The sequence below is a fragment of the Clytia hemisphaerica genome, unplaced genomic scaffold, assembly GCF_902728285.1.
Source record: "Clytia hemisphaerica strain Z4C2 unplaced genomic scaffold, Clytia hemisphaerica genome assembly, whole genome shotgun sequence".
Lineage (NCBI taxonomy): Eukaryota > Metazoa > Cnidaria > Hydrozoa > Leptothecata > Clytiidae > Clytia > Clytia hemisphaerica.
Window position 1 is genome coordinate 837,596 of NW_027103598.1, and position 18,845 is coordinate 856,440.

Consider the following 18,845-nt stretch of genomic DNA (forward strand, 5'->3'; position numbering starts at 1 on the left):
GGTACTTTTGAAAGAGGCTCATTGCCAATTTTTTCGCCTTTCTTTACACGTTTTTTTTTTTATAAGAACGTCAAACATTTTGGAAGCCTTCTGATGTTCTTAGTTTTTTGGATTTGAAGCCTAAAAAATGTTCTTAAAATGTTCTTATTTTCAGTATTTTTTGAGCATTTTGATGTAATTTCTTAAGAAATTGCATGATTTTAAGTCTCCAAAGCCTTAGTATGTTCTTAGAATGTTCTTAAATTTTTGGGCCTCGAAGCCTTATGTTCTTATATAGTTTGTTCTTATAAAAAAAAAAACGTGTAGTAGAATCAGCAAAAACAGCTCAAAGAGAGGGCTTTCTGTGTAAACTGTCCCAAAATTTTCAAGAAATTGGCCGGATTATTCATTTAAGCATAATATCATACTATGCCGGACATATCAATTCAATATCAATTGATTTATTTGTATACAGCAAAAATGGAAATTTTTAGAAAAGTGAAAATCTCCCAAACAGCTTTAAAGTTTTCCATGACTAGATATCAAACTTGATTCTCCCACACAAAGATATCTGTTTGAAGAAGCTTAATATCGAGGATTTCTAAACTTAATTTAATGATTGTCGCTTTAATCAGTTCGTGCATTAAGATCCAATAGTAGATAAACTAGTATAAATCTCCTAGTCTCATTAACTATCACCACGTTTAATTAAAACGTGAAAGAAAACGTGAGAAACCAATCCTCACGCGGTGACTTCCACGTGATACAGCTGTTGCTCTGATTGGTTTAGGAAGAAAACCAACAAAGAAAACTAAACCTTCATTGTCTTTCAAAATCGCGAAGATAAGAGAAGAAGCAAGATGAAGAAACATTTAGGAAATTACAGCAAACTTTTCAAGTAAATATGATAGGGTAAAAATGAACTGCTTTTATACAATCTATATAAAAAATCAATCAGCAATCCCATAAGCGTGAGAAAAAATTGGTTGAAAAGGCCCTACAAAGAAACGGAACAAGACAGCACTGAAGCTCCAGCAGTATACGCTGCCAATAATGCGAGGCTTGCTTGTTAGAATGAATGGTCAAGACATAATTCCTTCCAGCGGGATAAATGGATAAACCGCACAAAGTCAAAGAAAACATAACATCAGGATATTAGAACACAAGAAAACAAAGATGAAGAGAGTTTATAATTCATATAACGTGATTGAAACCACTGCCTTTTATTGAAAGCCCTACCTCCTTCGTGTCACTGGCTTGCTAGGGACAAATCTTTCAAAAAAAAAATTCAAAATACGGGGGCATTTCTATGAAGTGTCTTTTATTTAACCTTTCAAACTCTAAAAGAGGGTCGACATTTCAAATGAAGTTGAAGGGGGTAGGCTGAAAAATTAGGCAGAAACCATGGAAATGTATAGAAGAGTAAAAAATCATTTATTTACCGGAGTGTACAGTTCAGGAGTGGTTGCACTACCGATCATGGAGATACCACTCGCTAGGTTGAAATCACATATCACGACAGGAACGATCTGAAAAGGAAGGGAGAAAGAAAATGAAATTCCAATACTGAAACTCCCAAAAAATGGGAAACACAATTAAAGACGTGATTGTCAAAGGATTGAGTACCTGGTTTTCATTGACGCATAAAATGTTGTCTGGTTTCAAGTCACGGTGAGCTATCCCTACAACGAAAAGGTGGAAACAGCGTAGTTAGGACGAGTTTGAAATAGAGCTGGTGCTTTTTTAAACGAATTTACCACACCAAAATATTACACACCTTTGTCATGAAGGAATTTGAGAGCAGCAGCGATGTCTTTGACCACCAAGCTCGCTTCTTTCTCCGTGAAATGTGTCTTTTGTTCAATATGCTTCAAAAGAGGACCTGAAAATAAAAAAGTCAAAATAATTGATCAAATTTGACAAATTCTTCGGTAAGTACAGCATCTGCTATAGGTTTAAGATTTCGTACCAAAACAAATAAAGATGCTGTTTAAGGGTGTTTAGCTGTCGAGATGATCAATGTAAATGGTACCCAAGCTTGAAATCAACGCTATTTTTTATTACAGAAAGATTCATCATTATACCTCCTTCCATTCGCTCAAAAACCAGGTAAAACCTAAAAGCAGATGAAAAAGATCAAAGATCAAAATTATACTACCCAAGTAATCAGGATTTTGTCACTTTTCTCAAAAGTTTGTCATCACAAAATCGACCAAAAAGTTTTTCGTCGGGGAAAACTTCATCGCTGTCAAGGTTTCCTCTTTAACCCCTGAATCAACTTGGAGCATATTAAAAAATGGAGAAAACAAGCTAAAGATCTCAGTCTAAAAATTCGCTTAAAATGAAAATTGTTGGAGTATTGAAACTTCACTATTCATCCATGATACAATATTGATGAAATAAATCAAGCACTAGCTTCAAAGGAATGAGAAAGAAAGCGAAAAATAACCTGGTACTATCTTCGTAAGAATCTCGAAGTTTCAGGATGTTTCTGAAAAAAGAAATAAACAAAATGGTCAATACTTCAACCTTTCAAAACAAAAGGGTGTACATAAGTTTAGAAAGAGTGAACTTTCCAAGGTTTTCGCCATAGCTTTCGGACTACATGCTATTGTTATCTAAAGTCGATTCTAAAATTTCTTCCCTGCGACAAACCCATCCTAACTTAATCCTTAAGGAAGACCCACAAGAAATCGCGAATAAAATCTGAACCATCAATGCAAAGCAATGCACAAGAGAGAGAGAGAGGATACTTACGGACATTCTGATAAGAAATGGAGGAGGTCGATTTCACGGAGAACACGAATTCGATCATAGCCTTCAGTTTTCTCAATGATCTGTAGACAATGCAAGACAACGAAAATGAATAGTTTTTCTAACTGGCTGATATCATAGTTGGTGTCTGCTGAGCTTATTAGTTGAAGAAGACTGAACATTTTGGTCGTAAAATGGAGCGAAAGGATGTCTAGGAAAAGTATTAATAATCGATCAAAGGAGTTATGGAAATGTTCTCAAGGTAGGATCTTTGCAAAACTTTCCCCCTTTCTCAAACATCATTTTAAAAATTAAATGAGTTGAACTGAAAGTTTGGCAAAGATTCCAATTGCAACATTTCCATCGATTCTTTGGTCGAGGGTACTCAACTAAGCAAGATTCCCATCAAAATGAAGCAGCAGAATGGTATACCTTGACAGCATAACTTTTCTGTGATGATTTTTCTTCAGCGACGGTGACCAATGAATTAGCGCCTTGGCCAAGTACTTCTGGATACAGTGTGTATTTGTCTGGTGGTCGTAATGGAAAATTTGTATCAAACTCAATGTATGAAAAACCTTCCTAGCATGGGGCCGTATGACTAACGAGCTACTTGTCAACAACCTGATGCTTAACAACAAAAATGATATGCTAAGAAGAATTTTCAAAGGAAGGTTCAACAAAAAACTAAAATATGCTCATCAAGGAAAGATTCCAATTAAAAGTTAACGTTGGGAAACTGATTTATTTTTATCTCTATAATGAACGTACCTAGAAAAGTGGTTGGTTGTGTGGAGTCAGGTCTGCGCTTTTTCTTTTTCTTTGGCTTCTTCTCGTTCTCAGGGATCATCGGTTGTGAGTACAAAAGGTCTGCAAATGAAAATATATCAGAGTAAGATGGGTTGAAAGAGCGAAAGAAAGAAAGAGTAGGAAAGCATAAAAAGGAATAGTTCTCAACTTTTTCAGATCACTAAACAAACAACCAACGCTTAAATAGATCACCCGGATGTCACAGCCATGTTGAACCTTCTCATCATGTCATCATGTTATTCTTATGGACGGGTCAGTGTTCATTGAGAGTCATCGCAAAATTATTCTCTTCAAAATCTCAAAAACATTCACCTGGCATTTTTAGAAAAGACAAGCTCGCTTTAATATATTGTCTTCTGATAACAACTTTCTTTTGCAATACTTGGCAAACTTCCGACTAAAAAACAGTTTTGTAGTTACTGTTTCATAACCACAAATCATCTACCCGTTTATTTACTATGGGTGATCAATAATTGAACTCTCAAGAAAATCAAACTTCCTGATGGTTTTTGGCTTTCGGGAACTGTCGGGAATTGGAATTCATAATTGAGAGTAAGTTTCTGTTAAGTTTGTGAAACATTGTATACTTCTTATGGTGATGACTGGCTTCTCCTAACATGGGATGCACGGTTCTCTATTGAGCTTTCTCCTTAGAGCCGTCTTTACGCTATTGAGTATACTGTCTATCAGTTTTTGAGAGACTGATACTCATTTTCTCTGGATCGAGTACGTTAATCCGGCTTGAACCACTAGGGAACAAGGCCATCGCACTCTCACCTCTTCCACATGCATGGTGGGATCGTGGACGGCAATCAAAATTGATAAGCACTGCGCATAATTATTTCTATACTTCATTGTATACTTGGAGGTATGAAATAAACAATACGAGCCTTGGTATCCAGAAATCCGAAAATATATGAATAACCATAGTTACGCGCAAAAAACGGGTCGTTAAAGTACGTAAACTAGTAAACTAGCACTTTAAATACAAACACCAAGATATAGCAAATAGGTACTGATACTTCCGTAATATTTTGTGGATTAATAACATGGATTGGTAAAAGTAACGAAGGGGAAACATCACCTTCAAAAATATCCATGGTCATTTTGCTGTACATTTTCTGTTATTCCCTCAATAAAAAAGTCTTTCTATTACTTCCCACAAAAAGTGTTAGCAACTTTATTCAACAATGATTACGTAAGGATTGCGCAATGGGAAAGCTAATACAGAATCAAAAGGAGAATTATAGGCAACAGTGCAAGGGTCACGACCTCAAAGAGTGCAAGTAATTTCACCGTCGAGTTAGTAACAAATCAGCAAGTTACCATTCAAATAAAAAGGTGCTCGAAAGTTTTTTTACGACAGTTCAAACAAAAAAGAGTAGGTCCCACCTATAGAAACAGAAATCTAATCAACTACCCACTGCAGGTTGGGGTGTACTTTATCTATTTATCAATAGCCGCAGTCTGTATATCTGTTTTCTGTGTGTCACTTTCGTTTTTGCGAGCAATGTTTTTGTTCTTTATAAGTTTGTTTTGATTGATAGATCGGATATTGCCTGGTTTAGACTTTATTCAGCCTTTGTTTTGAAATTTAAGGCCCTTCTACATCGAGTAATTTTAGTTTCTGCATTGGCTTGCCTACCTCTTTGTTTTTCTCATTTCTTTCGTTTTAATTTTTTCGAATGTAATTAACGATTGTATTTATCAATAACATTTGAATTCTTTTGAAAACAAAACAAATTCGAAAAGTGGTTAAAAAAAAAGCAATTTAGAATTGTTTTATTATTTTTTATTCAATCCTATAAAAACAAAAAGTTGCACTATTCTTTGTGGCTTTCCCGCTTTTCCTGAAGAGCTGTCATTTCTACATTTCACTCCTCTACTATGACATACAATTCTTTCAAAGTATCGAGAGCTGGACGACATATTTAACGCGAGCGAAGCGAGACAAAAATCTACTTGCAGACGGTATACGGTAGACGGTATCTACTCTGGTACGGTATAATTTAAATAACGATGCTCTTTGTGATAATTTTTGTTTTTTGATTTTGAAAATTACGTCACGGGGACAGTACACAATCCAAATATGGTTAAAAGATAAGCCACCCGAGGAGGGCTAGAGTCAAATTTTGAAAAGATTTCTTATTTTTTATTTGATTGTGCTTTTAAGATATTCAACATCCAAAGGACTTTTAGTACATTCAGCAACAGCTTAACCGGCGTGCGACGCCGAGTACCGGCTAGTGGATATAAATAGGCGTAGTGGTGTAGTGGTCTGCGTCCTCGACTTCTGTGCAGGAGGACCAGGGTTCGGTTATCACCTGGTACTGTGATTCCCTAGACTAGTAAACTAGTCGTTAAAAACAGACCCATATACAAAAAATCAAGCTCACAATAAAAAGAATCGAAGAGGTGAAGTTTGCGTCTCTTTTCTGAATTTCAACGACTAGAAGCTACTTCCCTCAAAAAACGTTGTTTAATTATACAACTTTTTTTAGGTTTTTGAGAATACATCCTACTTTTTTGACTAAATGATATTTCATAGTTACATTAAACATGGGAACATATTAATAAGTGAGCATTTCCAAAAACGCAATAAACAGAAAGAAAAATAAATGCAATCCCGCACGGGTCAGACATACAGAAATCTGTATGTCTCTCCTTACGATTTTAGGTGAAGAAAAAAGGCGTTGGAAGTAGCTTCTAGTCGGTATTTTTTCCTTTTCTCTCACGCGCGCTGAATATTTAATTAGTGTTTACATTATTTGATTGACAGTTTTATTATAAGGTTATAAGTAATAAGTAACCGACTAGCTTACTAGTCTATGATTCCCTGGCAAGTGAATGTACTTTCGCCCGGGCCAACTAGGTCGTGCAGTGCAAGCAGAATTGGGGACATTACTTAAATACCAAAGTGTGGAAGGTATTATACAGACATGGTAACAACCACTTGCAAGAGCAATTGTTCAGCATTTTCGAGTAACATAATTGGAACCACATGGCTTTGTTACATCCCGATCCTATATCTAAAAAGTCTGAAAAGTGAAACGATTCCCATTCCTTATAGAATCTGGGATGGAGCCTATGCTGTATGCATCACCCGAACTCTGCTTCAGATCACTCATAATCTTAAACAGTTTCACTGGTTGTATAATCTATATTTTAGCTAAAACTAACCCACCAAGCCGTTTTTCCCGTCCTCGCCATACAAAAACATTCTTGAGGTAAAATCAAATCCAAATCGGCTATCCTTGAACTGAACGGGACATTAGAACCAGTTTTGTGGATAGCAAAAGCAACAGGCCTTTGTATCAATATAATCATATTAAATATTGAGTCTCAATGAAGTGATCAAAGGACAAAGACATTGATTTACCGTTGGAGAGTTCTTCGTTGGGATCAAGGTTGATTGGGCTTGTGTTCTTGTTGTTCTTCTGGTATGTCTGATCTTGCCAATCCTTGTAAGTTGCAGGAAACATCCAACCACTCTCCATCACACTGTATAAGCAAAGAAAAAAAAAATTCATGAAAGAACAAAATAAATGTTTTCGGCCAGGGGGGGGGGGCACGCAGTTACTACAAGACAGTATATGACACTTACTACCGTGGTGGTACTGTATTCAGAAGTTATGAAAACAGTTACTACACAGTGTAGTAACTGCTGTTTGGGGTGGTGCCAAACACTAACGCTAGCACTTTTGGTGTAGTAAGTGCTTATATTTTAATTCTTTTTAAAGAACTTTCAAAATTTTTCACCAAAAATGAATTTTTTTGTGAAAAAATTCTTTGTAAAAAGAATATTTTTGTTATAAATGGACGAAAAAAAATTTGAAATTTTCCTCAGACCCAACTTTGAAATTATGCTTTCCCTAATTATCATTAAAAATGTTCTCAACAGCTGTTACCAAGTAAATTAAAAGAAAATCTAGCACAAAAATGGCTTTAGTTAGGTTGAAAAATAATCGCAATTTAGGGTAATTTCGAGCATGTTTTTGATGATGTCACTCAAAAACAGGGGTGGTACCTGGAAATCTTTTCTGAAAACAGTTACTAACAAGGTGTAGTAACTGCAAAGGGTGGTGGTCCTGAAAAAAAGTGTTGAAAAAGCACTTACTACACATCATGTCTTGTAGTAACTGCGTGCCCCCCCCCCCTGTTTCGGCACTTTTGGCCCTTTTCGGCTGAGTAAGAAAAACTAAAAAAATTAATGTTATCTGGAAACCTTAGCAAACGGGAATCCTACTTACTACATCATAGAGGCATAGTAATTAGGATTTGCATGGCAAGATTTCAATACTATTCAAATGAAATCAAACAAATCAAAATCTTCTGAAATCAAAAAAGTTGACATCAAACCAGTATGAAATTTAAAAAGTTTTTCATTGAGATTAAGTTGATAAAATTAGACAAAATACCCATACTCTTCAAGGTTCACATTGTAAAGTGAGTATTTGTCAAAATTGATTTTCTAAAGGCTCCTAGTAAGCCTACCCATAAAAAAGCTTCGCCAGCTTGGCAAAAACTGTCTTGAAATCTCAATGGACTACATAATGCATGCGGATCTGTATCTATATTGACCATCATCCAGTTTAATTAATCATCGACTCCAAAATAGGGAATTTTTTGTCATCACTGTTTACATACCAAGAATGTTTATAAAGGGTCTTTTTGCAGTTATGTCACTTTATTTATGGTGTTGAAATGCTGAGAGATCCCAGAGTTAAAAATTCAGGTCTGTGCTTGACTGATGGGTGAAGGTTAACATAAATACAAACAAGACGACTTGAAGTCGAAAATTTCGCCTAGAATTTAAACTACATAGGAAAAACAAGAAGTAGAGATTGAAGTCAATTTGAAATCTACTTTACATCGAGCCTTGATATAACAATTTTACAAGAACAACGAGGTTTAAAATCGCTAAAAAAAGAGACCAATTTAAGAACAATTGTTGTTTAATTTTTAAGAACTAATAAAAACAAAGGTAATATCACCGCGTCTATCAAAAGTTATTGATTTGATTCTTATAAAGTAAATGCTTATAAGAAAAATGAATATGCTCATATTGTGCGCCTTCCCTTGTTTACTTTGTAGCCCTTTGTAAGAACTAATTACCAAAGGTATATCACCGTTTATAAAGAGTTATTGATTTGATTCTTATAAAGTATATGCTTATAAGAAAAATAAATGTGCTCATATTGTGTGCCATCGCTTGTTTACTTTGTAAGAACTAATTACCGAAAGGTATATCACCGTCATTATCACTTGCCATTTTAGAGCAGTTTTTAAGTCAAAATGGGATTTTTGCTAGGAATGTTGCAATTTAGCCAGTTTTAGCACAGATTTCAATTCCATAATGGCGGATATACCCAAATCCTAAACCCAAATGATTTTGATTTCCCTGGAGTATTTCCAGAAGACTATCACTACAAGAAAATTCGGGCCCATGTCTTTTCTCATTTTTAAGATTTTTCCAGTCAAAAATTGGATTTTTGCTTGAAATATTGCGTTTCAGCAGGAATTTCAATTCCAAAATGGTGGATATACCCAAATCCCAAGCCCAGATGACTTTGATTTTCCTGCAGTATTTCCAGAATACTATCATTGCAAGAAAATTCGGGCCCATGTCTATTGTCATTTTAGAGATTTTTTCAGTCCAAATTTGGGTTTTTGCCTGAGAAATAGCTCTTAGCAGGGATTTCAGTCAGCATTTGAACTCCAGTTTGTAGAAGCTTGCCTTAAAAAATGCTATTTTTTGATAAATATGATTTTTTTTTTGCTAAAAAGCGATTTTTGAAGATGCCATTATGAATTTTTGAAAAAAGTGAAAAAACTTGAAATTCACTTTGCTTAAAGGCTTCATTGGAGACTTCCATCTCTGAAAATTTCAGACGTGTGAATCAATCAGTTTAAAGTTTTATGAACTTGCAAAATTGGCCTTAAAAAGCATTTTGCCACCCAAAATTGGCTTAAAACGGCTCATTTAGGGGCTCCAATGGGCGCAATTTTTCAATCCAATATGATTATTTTGTTGTTTCTTCATAAAATTTAGTACAGCAAATGAAAAAAATAAGATTTGCAATAGTTTCGACATGTTTACAGGCCTGAAAAGGACTGAAAATGCCACTTTCTCCAATTTTTGCCTATAGTGCGAATCAATTTTGGACTTCTGACCTTAAAAATTGCGCAGAATGCCTCACAATAGGTTAAATTTTCATAAAAAAACACTACATCTTGAATTTTCTGACTTTGACATTTGACGGCCCACCCTACTATCGTAATACTTTCGCTATGCGAAATTAAAAATTGGGCATGTGAGTTTGTCATTCAAAGATTTTCCTTCCAGTATAAGTATGTCAAGAATTACAGAAAGTATTTAAAGAGAAAACAATTGTACACTAATCATAACTACCAAGTAAAGAGATTCAAAATAACCCGTTATCAACAAAATATACTCGTGATATTCACCAAGTTCGGGTTCTGGTTGCAATTAAATGTTGTACTTTCTAGCGAGGCATTCTTTCGTTCAACTACAAACATAGTTCCAAGAATTCTTCATGAGCTGGAAGCAGTAGCGTTGTGGGAAAATCTTTCTGCAGGGACAAAAGTCAATTTGGTGGTGCCCCCATTATTTGGAATATGACCCCCCCCCCCCCACCCCAAATCTTTTATCAAATACCGTTTTTTCCCAAGTGTTTTAATACATATGCTATAATTTCGATTAAATTGGAGGTGGAGGAGTAACTAGTACTTTCATGCATGGAAAAAAGACACCGCTGACTGCAGAAAAGCCTTCATGAAGGTGAAAATCAGGAAAATCAGGAATTTCCTGGAATTTCGCCATACTAATTCTTAGAGCTGACCCTTCCTCTAGTCTTCTTTTCTTGTATTTTCTATTTTTTTACACTCTTACTTTTTTTGTCACTCATTTTGTTGCGATTTAAATTTTCAAATTTTCTTTCTCTTATCACTTTAACACACAACTCTTTTATATTCAAAGTTTCTCCGCTTTAAAAAGCTGGAACTGGACAAAACAGCTGTTTCTGGCTGAAAAACACTGTTTTTAAGGGTTAATATCTCGAATTAGGTACTGAAATCATCTATACTCGCAATATATCTCTAATCTTAATTTTTTGAGAGCTTTCCAAAAATGTACAAGATATTTTCTCAAGCTAAAATTTTCATTAATTTTTGGCCCTATAATTTTTGCCTGATACCGTCATATTTGTCCAAAAATCACACGAAAGTGTCTGAAAAAAAATTGGCACCCAAGTTATTTTGATCCCCCTACCCTTTAGCTTTCCAAAAATGTATAACAAGTGTTTTGACTAAAAAAATCGAGCAATCAAAAAAACGAACAAATTTCCCCTACTAAGAGATGTTAAAGTTTTGCATATACAGTAAAAGTTTTTGTAAAACTTCTTTTCCTCTGGATTTGGAAATTTTACATAGTTGTACCCAATTAAAAATACTTTGGTCAGACGTATTTCAAAGCTTTTGAGAAACTTGATTCAAACAGTTCAATCAAACTTTCAAAGAAAATTACTCAATTATCTGCAGATTGCAGAATGAAACTTACTTATAATACCTGCCACAGGAATCGCTAAGATATTTTTTGAAACTAGCTCACAAAATCTCTTACCCTAAAAAAGCTAATGAATTTTGATGAAATCAAAATGGTTTCAGCTCAGGCTTTTAAGATTTAAAAAAAGTTGAACACTTTAAACATTTAGGCTCAAACTTTTCATCCTCTGAAAATATAAAAATGGAAAGCCCTTGCTTGCAGTAGCATGGTTACCCTCAGCGGCCAATTTTTTGAGAGACTCGAAAGAAAAGAGTCAGAAAAAGGCGCCTTTGATTATTAAATTTGGCGCCCCTTTGCCTCTTTTCACCTTAAATTAGCAGTTTTCAGCTAAAAAGAGGAAAAACACCAAAACAGTTTTGTGCTCCCTTCTTTGCGTCATTTTACAAACAACTTTACTACTACTACTACTAAAACTACTTAATAACAGAAAACGGTTGATTGAAAGGACCTCCAAAGTAGGTATTAAAAATGTGTAAGACAATTCAAAATGGGTTTCCATGGTACTTCAAACCAAGGTTTGCGGTGAAAGGAAGTATAATTTGTTTTGTTTATCCAATTGTTTTCAAACTTTCACCAAAGAAGACGTATCCTACCAAAGTTGATCATTTGAAAAAAAAAATTTCGAAATTCTGATTACATCAGCAAAGAATTAGATTTAACGTTTTTTAATAATTTCTGCTGACATCATCAAAAAATTTTTCAAATGATCGACTATAGTGAGATACATCTTTAGTGAAAGTTTGAATACAATTAGATAAACCATTCTTGAGAAATTAAATTTTTAGTTTTTATGATGTCATTGATTATGACCTCATAATCAGTTTTTACGGTTTTTCACGAAAATCAGTGAACCTTCATGTTCAGTCATTTGTTTGGTTGTTTTCTGTCGGCTAATGTGATCTAAAAATTATGGTAATTTTCAGTTTTTAAGACATGCCATAAGTTACCAGAGTTAAATGCTGGAAATTGAAATTTGATTTTTTTTACTTTACCACAAGTACATGGTGCAAAGAAGACAACAAAACATCAAAAATGAATAAAATCAAATTTTTAGTTTTCACTATAGTTGAGTAATAAGGCAAAATTTATACCATTAACATATCCTGTTATTCGGCTATAATAGACAAACTTTACTATCCTCTATTATCAATTCTACGCATGATCTACTTTACTCCCAATGCACTTGACAAAAATTATCATTACCCTTCCAAAAGCAAAGGCCAAAGAGTACCTTTGAGTTGAATAAATGTCTAAAAATAAAAAGAAAACACCTCTGGCAAAAATCATGATTCCTCTGATCAATCCTTGAGTATTGATAAAAATAGCCTTCCGTTCAAATGTACTCCACTGCCAGCTCCAGAACCCTTTTCCCTTGCCCCTTGTAAATAAAGCCTGGGATATACGAAGACGAGGTTGAAGCGGTGTTTTCTATAAGAAAATTCCTAAACTATGTAATTTACAGATCGATCAACAGGAAGGTTACAACTGGTTTCTCAAGGATGTCAAACAAAGATATAAATTATATTTTGCCTCCCTTTATTTCAGTTATTTTTCTCAAAATCACGGCTTCTTGAACATCTTTCTTAGGTTTATTAGCTAAAACTCAGATTTTTAAGTTTAAAATGGTTCAAGTAGTAAGTTTATAAAATAACACTAAAAAGCACTACTAGTGAAATCACCTAGTTTTATTGGTGTCAACTACTTTAGGCAAAGAAACTTTTGCGAGCAGAAACTAACTTTGGAAAATCTGTAAAACCTCTATAAAGTAAATTAAAATAAAATGTAAGATTAATGGCTAAAGCCTCGCAAATAAAAATATAATTGTAATCCAATTCACAGAATCTCCCAATTGATACAATCAATCACTTTTCTCAATCGATAGACAATCCAGCCTATTCTAAAATCTTGAGTATGGATTGAGCATTTTTTCATCATTTGGCTATCGATTGTGGTCAATCGATAATTTTAAAGTTAATTGATGAATAATGGATCAATCAATAGGCATTAAGCCTCTCTTAAAAGTTCTGAGTTTTGATTATGGAAATCAATCGATATCAAATCAAATCCATTGATTTGATATCAATCAGTTATTGATTTGAAAATATTATTGATTGTCGAACACGACAATGGAATGAAAGGAAAATACTGATGTACCATATAATTATGATTTTGTTTAATTTGATAGGTCAATTTTCAACGTTTTGGAGCACTCTCTGAAAGTAACCTTTTTATTCAATTGAGCATAAATTTTGATCTATTTTCGCCAATTTCAATAAATGACCAAAATTTAAGTTTATCTTTTGATGAAAAAAAAATCTTTCTTTCAAAATTTTTAGACCTTGAGTAAATAAACTTTAAAGAGAGAAACTTTTTGTGATGCAGCTAGTATGACAGAATTAGACGAGGTATGTCAGCATTACTAAGTAACCGTATTTAGCAAAACTGAGATATCAAGGATGGTCAAATGTGGATTAGCCCTTAAATAAGCTTTTTATTCATGCAGAGCTCATCAAGTAAATTCAAAAGGTAAATAAACAGTTTTTAAGACCTTTTAGATCCACTTAGTCATTTCTGAAAGTTTCAGAAAGTCCTGAGTATTATTAGATTTTATTAACGATCTGCTCCCTGACTATATCCACTTCCAAACTTCCAGCCACCATCCCTAAACTGTAAAAGGTTCTTGTCCTCGAATATTTAAGAGAATTTTCAAAGACAAATCATCAAAACCAAATATTGACAAAGTGACACTCAAATTATGAAAGAAATCACACAAAATATGAGAAGTGTACATATTTACAATAAAATGTTTTTCATACTCAATAGGATGCTGTCAGTGCAAGTGGATATACCGGGTGCGCCACAAAAAAGTTTCTCTCCTTAAAACTAATTTTCTCAAAATCTAAAAAATTTTTAAAGAGCCACTCCTATTTCATTGGAAAGAAAAAAGATAAACTTAAATTTTAATGGGTCATTTATTAAATTCGATTCATTAGATCAAAAGTTATGCTCAATTAATAAATAAGTTACCTTCTAAAAGTGTTTGAAAACGTAAAAAATGGACCTATCAAATTAAATAGAAGCAGAAAATAGAAACAGAAATATCTGCGTTTCAGTCATTAAAAATGACTTTTGCTATATAAAGAAAGGTTGAACTTCAATAAAGAGCAGAAAATTTGTTGAAAAAGACAAAAATAATCTGGTAAAATTTATAAAAATACATCAAATTTATGGGTTTCGAGATCCAGCCTTACATAGACTTTATCCAATCTAAAACCAAAACTCAGAGAAATTTTTCAGTAAAAGTAGAATAAAGTGATTTTGACTTTTGATAAAGATCCTTTCAGGCCTTTCAGTTTTGAAAGTAATGTGTTTTAATCGCACGATGGGTTATTTTTTCTTATTTGGCACGGCCTCAAAGAGAGCAATTAATCGTTAATCACACTCTCCAATGCCGCGCCAATTTTTACAAAATTGATTTTAATGTTTTTTTCTTACATTTTTTTTGCATCGAACGTTTTAATTGCATTCGAAATTTATTTTGTGAGAAAGAAAATCAATAAACAACAATAAAAGAAAGACATAAAGAGAAGAGAAAAATATGAAACTCTCAGTGTAATTTCTGTAATTTATTTTCCTAACTGGGAAAAAGTAGTGAAAGCCATTGTGCGATTAGCTCGTAATCACATAATAACTCGTACAATTCGAAAATTGCACTCGTGATTTTTTTGTTTTGAATTTTCCTCGTCCTTTCGGACTCGGAAAATTAATAACAAAAAAATCACTCGTGCAATTATATTCGAATTGCACTCGTTATCATGTGATTACATATACTAATTACTGAAAAATGCTTTTAATCATGTAACAAATATTGGCATTGCCAATTTTAATATAAAAATTTGATAGGTCGATTTTCAAAGTTTTTGAGCACTTTTTGAAAGTAACTTTTTTATTCAATTGAGGATAACTTTTGATCACAGGGGCGGGACAATTTCGGTTGTCCGCCCTCTGTCTTACGTTCCCGCCTCATTGCTCGCATTAGCATTAACCTCATAACTGCAAACTAGTATTTTTTTCAACAAAAATGATAACTGTAAATATTGTATTAAAGATGTTTTTTTTTTTTCTATACATATACCATTTATGGTGATTAAAGAGAAATCAAAAAAAAAAATGGCCCATCAAAATTTAAGTATATCTTTCTTCTTTCCAATGAAATAGGAGTGGTTCTTTTAACATTTTTAGATTTCTAAAAAATTAGTTTTAAAAAGAGAAACTTTTTTGTGGCGCATCCGGCAGATTGACAGGTTCTAAAAATTTTCAAGAGAGCTGTTTTAGAGTGCAACACTGGTGGGGCTTGCAAAGTTTGTAGATTTGAATGGCTGCTTTCATGAGCTAAATTTTGATACAATTTTCGAATTTCCCCCAACTTGCCTTATTTGAAATTGAAGAAGAAGAAATTTCCAGCAACACAATGGAGCGTGTGACGTCATCCGAACAAAAAAATTTCAAAGGGCGCTCTAGCAGTGAAATTCTATTTGTCATGGTCTCTGTTGCAGATATTGTGGCTCATTTGTGTTCAAATGCTGAGTTTATGAAAGCAAAAATACAACTGTGTGTGCTCTACTGTACGTGGAGTAATTTGTTATTCAAAAGACATTTGATTGCGCTCTCCTAAACGACTATTGAACTGTCAGGCAATTCCCTCAATTGTGGTAGTTATTTTTTACTGCAATTGCGATATAGCCATCACTTTTTATATTTCTCATATAACGCAATTCTGCCGTCCAAAGCAAAAAGCAGGTAAGTCCATAAAAGTCAACATTTAGAAAAACGCAAAAAACCTTTTGACCTTGGCCGAGGTACCTTTTCTCTATTAACTAGCTCAAGTTTTGTATTTTTGGAAAGAAAGTAATTGTAGAAAGTAAAAGGCTAGTCAATTTCTTTTACTCAGCTATTTATTATCGATTTATTGAGAGATTGTGGACTTACCTACCTGCTTTTGACATAAGAAATGAATGTCGTGGTTATATAGTATTTTTTCAAAAAAAGAAGGTAAGTCCATGTTTAAATTAACAAGACGAGTTCAGAGTGAGGGAAATTTCGAAACACACTTTAGAATTCTAGAATGAATTCGAACATTCGATTGACACATTCGAAATGCTAAACGTTCGTATCTGGAAAATTGACAGTGCAATAGCGTTTTTTAAAAGAAGGTAAGTCCACAATTAGACTAAGGTAAGTCCATAAAAGAGGTAAGTCCATCTCAGAGAAATAATTTATTTTCCTTAAAAAGAAGGTATGTCCATTATTGTGATAATAGGTGGACTTACCTTCCTTTGCTTGGGAATTTCCTTTTTTCTATGGACATACCTGAAAATGACATGGCTGTTTTTCCCGGTAGGAAAAATATTTTGAATTTTTTTTTCAAAAATAAGTTACTTGGGTGCTATAGAGTCAATTTTTAGCAAAAAATAATTTTTCGAAATTTTGGACTTACCTGGTTTTTGCTTTGGACGGCAGAATTGCAGTATATACAAGAAACAGAATTCAAGATTTATAGAGAACACAGACAGTATAGACCTAACTTGTCTGTACACAAACCCAATATCTACGGCTAATTTCAAAATTCATTGCCGTAGAGGGTCTGCCGTAGAGGGTCATTGTCTTTTCTGGTTTGAGATTTTTCAAACCAACCGCTACGATGGAGTGCTGTTGGAGTTTGGCGAGAAATCGGAGGCGATAAGACATAATGGCCGTCAGAGTTGTCAGAAAGTATAGAAGTTTGTCGAAAAAAAGTATTTTCATAACAGTTGATAACAAAACTGATTTTATTTTTTAATAATTGGAAAAAAAGAGAGCTCTAAATGAAGACATTCTATTGCAAAATAACTCTTTTTGCACAAATCAAATGTTTTTTTGTTTACATTTTGGATCTTTGAGTTCACGAACATGAGAGAGAATTTGTATGATTGGAATCTTGTTTTTATTAAAGTGGTTTTAACTTCAGTTCTTTGCAAAAGAATATACTCAGAGTATCTCTGCATGATTTTTTGTTCAAATTCAGTATTACTTTTACAGCATTCGATCTATGTAGAGTGGCTATAGTTTGTTTTGTTGGCATAACTTTTGTAATTAAAATGTTTGTATTTTTCTTTGGCTACATGGATAAATAGGGTAATTGGAAAAAACTTTCTGTTAGACAATTTTGAATATGTCTTCGTTACTTTTCAGCTTTTAGTTTGACTCAAAAACATAAAAAAGCAGCCAAAACATGCTTAGAAAGTGACCCTCAATGGACCCCATCCCTTTGTTTACAATTGTCGTACTTTGGCGGCCATTTTATTTCAAAATTATACTTCATTGCAGAGGTCTCCGTACGGAAAAACTTTTATCAAACAGACAATGCGCACAGAGTGAACTACGCTACGATAATCGTGAGATACACTCTGGTACAGAGTAGACCTAACTCATCATACAAAAATTACGGGAAACACATATTTGGACTTTGTACCTATGCTGCACGCAAGCACTTAAGCCAAATTTCCGCAAAAGCAAGACAGAAATCAGTTTTTTGAAGTTTGCAAAAAAACGCCACATAGAAGATCTGATCGTGTTCAAAAATAAAGGCCTGTTTTGTGACATTTTCAAAGTGGCTGTCAATTGTGTTAATAAAATGAGTATTTTTGGTGACTAACAGTTTATTTTTCACCAAGGATAAATAGAATGATTAACCTTTCCAATTATTTTGGAGCGAAATTAAGTGGCTTACTGGGTTACAAGATATTTCAAGATAAGCTATGAGTCGTTTATGTGGCTGACAACACTGGTGGCCTACAAAACCAACCAGTCTCAAAATGTTGCTCTTTTATCTGTTTTGAGATAATATGATACCTCTAGTTACCGATTCAAGCCATTTTTCAAACAAACCATTTCCTCCTTTGAGGTGGCTGACAAAACACTTATTTTGGACATATTTGGACCTGGAGCCACACATTTTACTCATTTTACCATTTTTTACATCAAAATATGTTCTTTGTGTAAATACCGATCATCATATAAAATTTCAACGTTATATTTGAAATATTTCCCAAGTTATTCAAGAAATACTATATTTCTTTCAATTTTTGAGTTCACTAAATGTCACACTATTTTTGAACATGATCATCTTTCAGATTCAGTATGTGAATAGAGCAGTAAAAAATACAACTTTTCCATTTTTCCTTTTTTTCGCAAAAGCTCTAGGACTGAAAATAAAGGGATAATGATGATTGAATACTATCCACCGATGATCCGCAGCACTATTGTAAAGCTAGAATCGCTTTGTGTACTCTTCGCTTGAGAACAGTCAAGAACAAGTGCAAATTAGGATACCTTCGGCCAATCTCTCCAACTAGGAGAGTTGTATCCTAATTTGGAGATTTAGGTATCATAGATGGGAGAGTAGACACTTTGACCTGAATTTTTGAGGTTACTGCTTCGATCTGCGTTTGGAAAACTTAAAAACAAACCTTTTCTTCATCAAAATTTGCACCACTGACCCAAAATTTCAAGTAATTTCTCTGGTGGGCTCCTCAAAAATTAACATCCTTAATAATCTGTTGTTCAGAGCATAAAATTTTGCGAACACGAGCTAAAGATTGGTTGTTGTTTTTACGGAACGACTCGCTACGGTCCAATCTTCGCGCAAAAAAAGCGTTACGAAGGCTTAGCACATTTG

General features: G+C 33.8%; 1 protein-coding gene across 1 annotated transcript in view; it reads right to left on the reverse strand.

The window, feature by feature from the left end:
* Positions 1 to 18,845, reverse strand: part of LOC136801905 (MAP kinase-interacting serine/threonine-protein kinase 1-like) — a 35,608-nt gene that overhangs the window by 13,962 nt on the left and 2,801 nt on the right. The window contains exons 2-10 of the mRNA XM_067058585.1: positions 6,923 to 7,044; positions 3,505 to 3,603; positions 3,166 to 3,263; positions 2,737 to 2,816; positions 2,429 to 2,470; positions 2,064 to 2,095; positions 1,757 to 1,861; positions 1,606 to 1,661; positions 1,422 to 1,508 (exon numbers count right to left, since the gene is read on the reverse strand). Coding sequence (XP_066914686.1) covers positions 1,422 to 1,508; positions 1,606 to 1,661; positions 1,757 to 1,861; positions 2,064 to 2,095; positions 2,429 to 2,470; positions 2,737 to 2,816; positions 3,166 to 3,263; positions 3,505 to 3,603; positions 6,923 to 7,040 — 717 coding nt within the window. The 5' untranslated portion in view covers positions 7,041 to 7,044. The remainder of the gene's footprint in view (positions 1 to 1,421; positions 1,509 to 1,605; positions 1,662 to 1,756; positions 1,862 to 2,063; positions 2,096 to 2,428; positions 2,471 to 2,736; positions 2,817 to 3,165; positions 3,264 to 3,504; positions 3,604 to 6,922; positions 7,045 to 18,845) is intronic.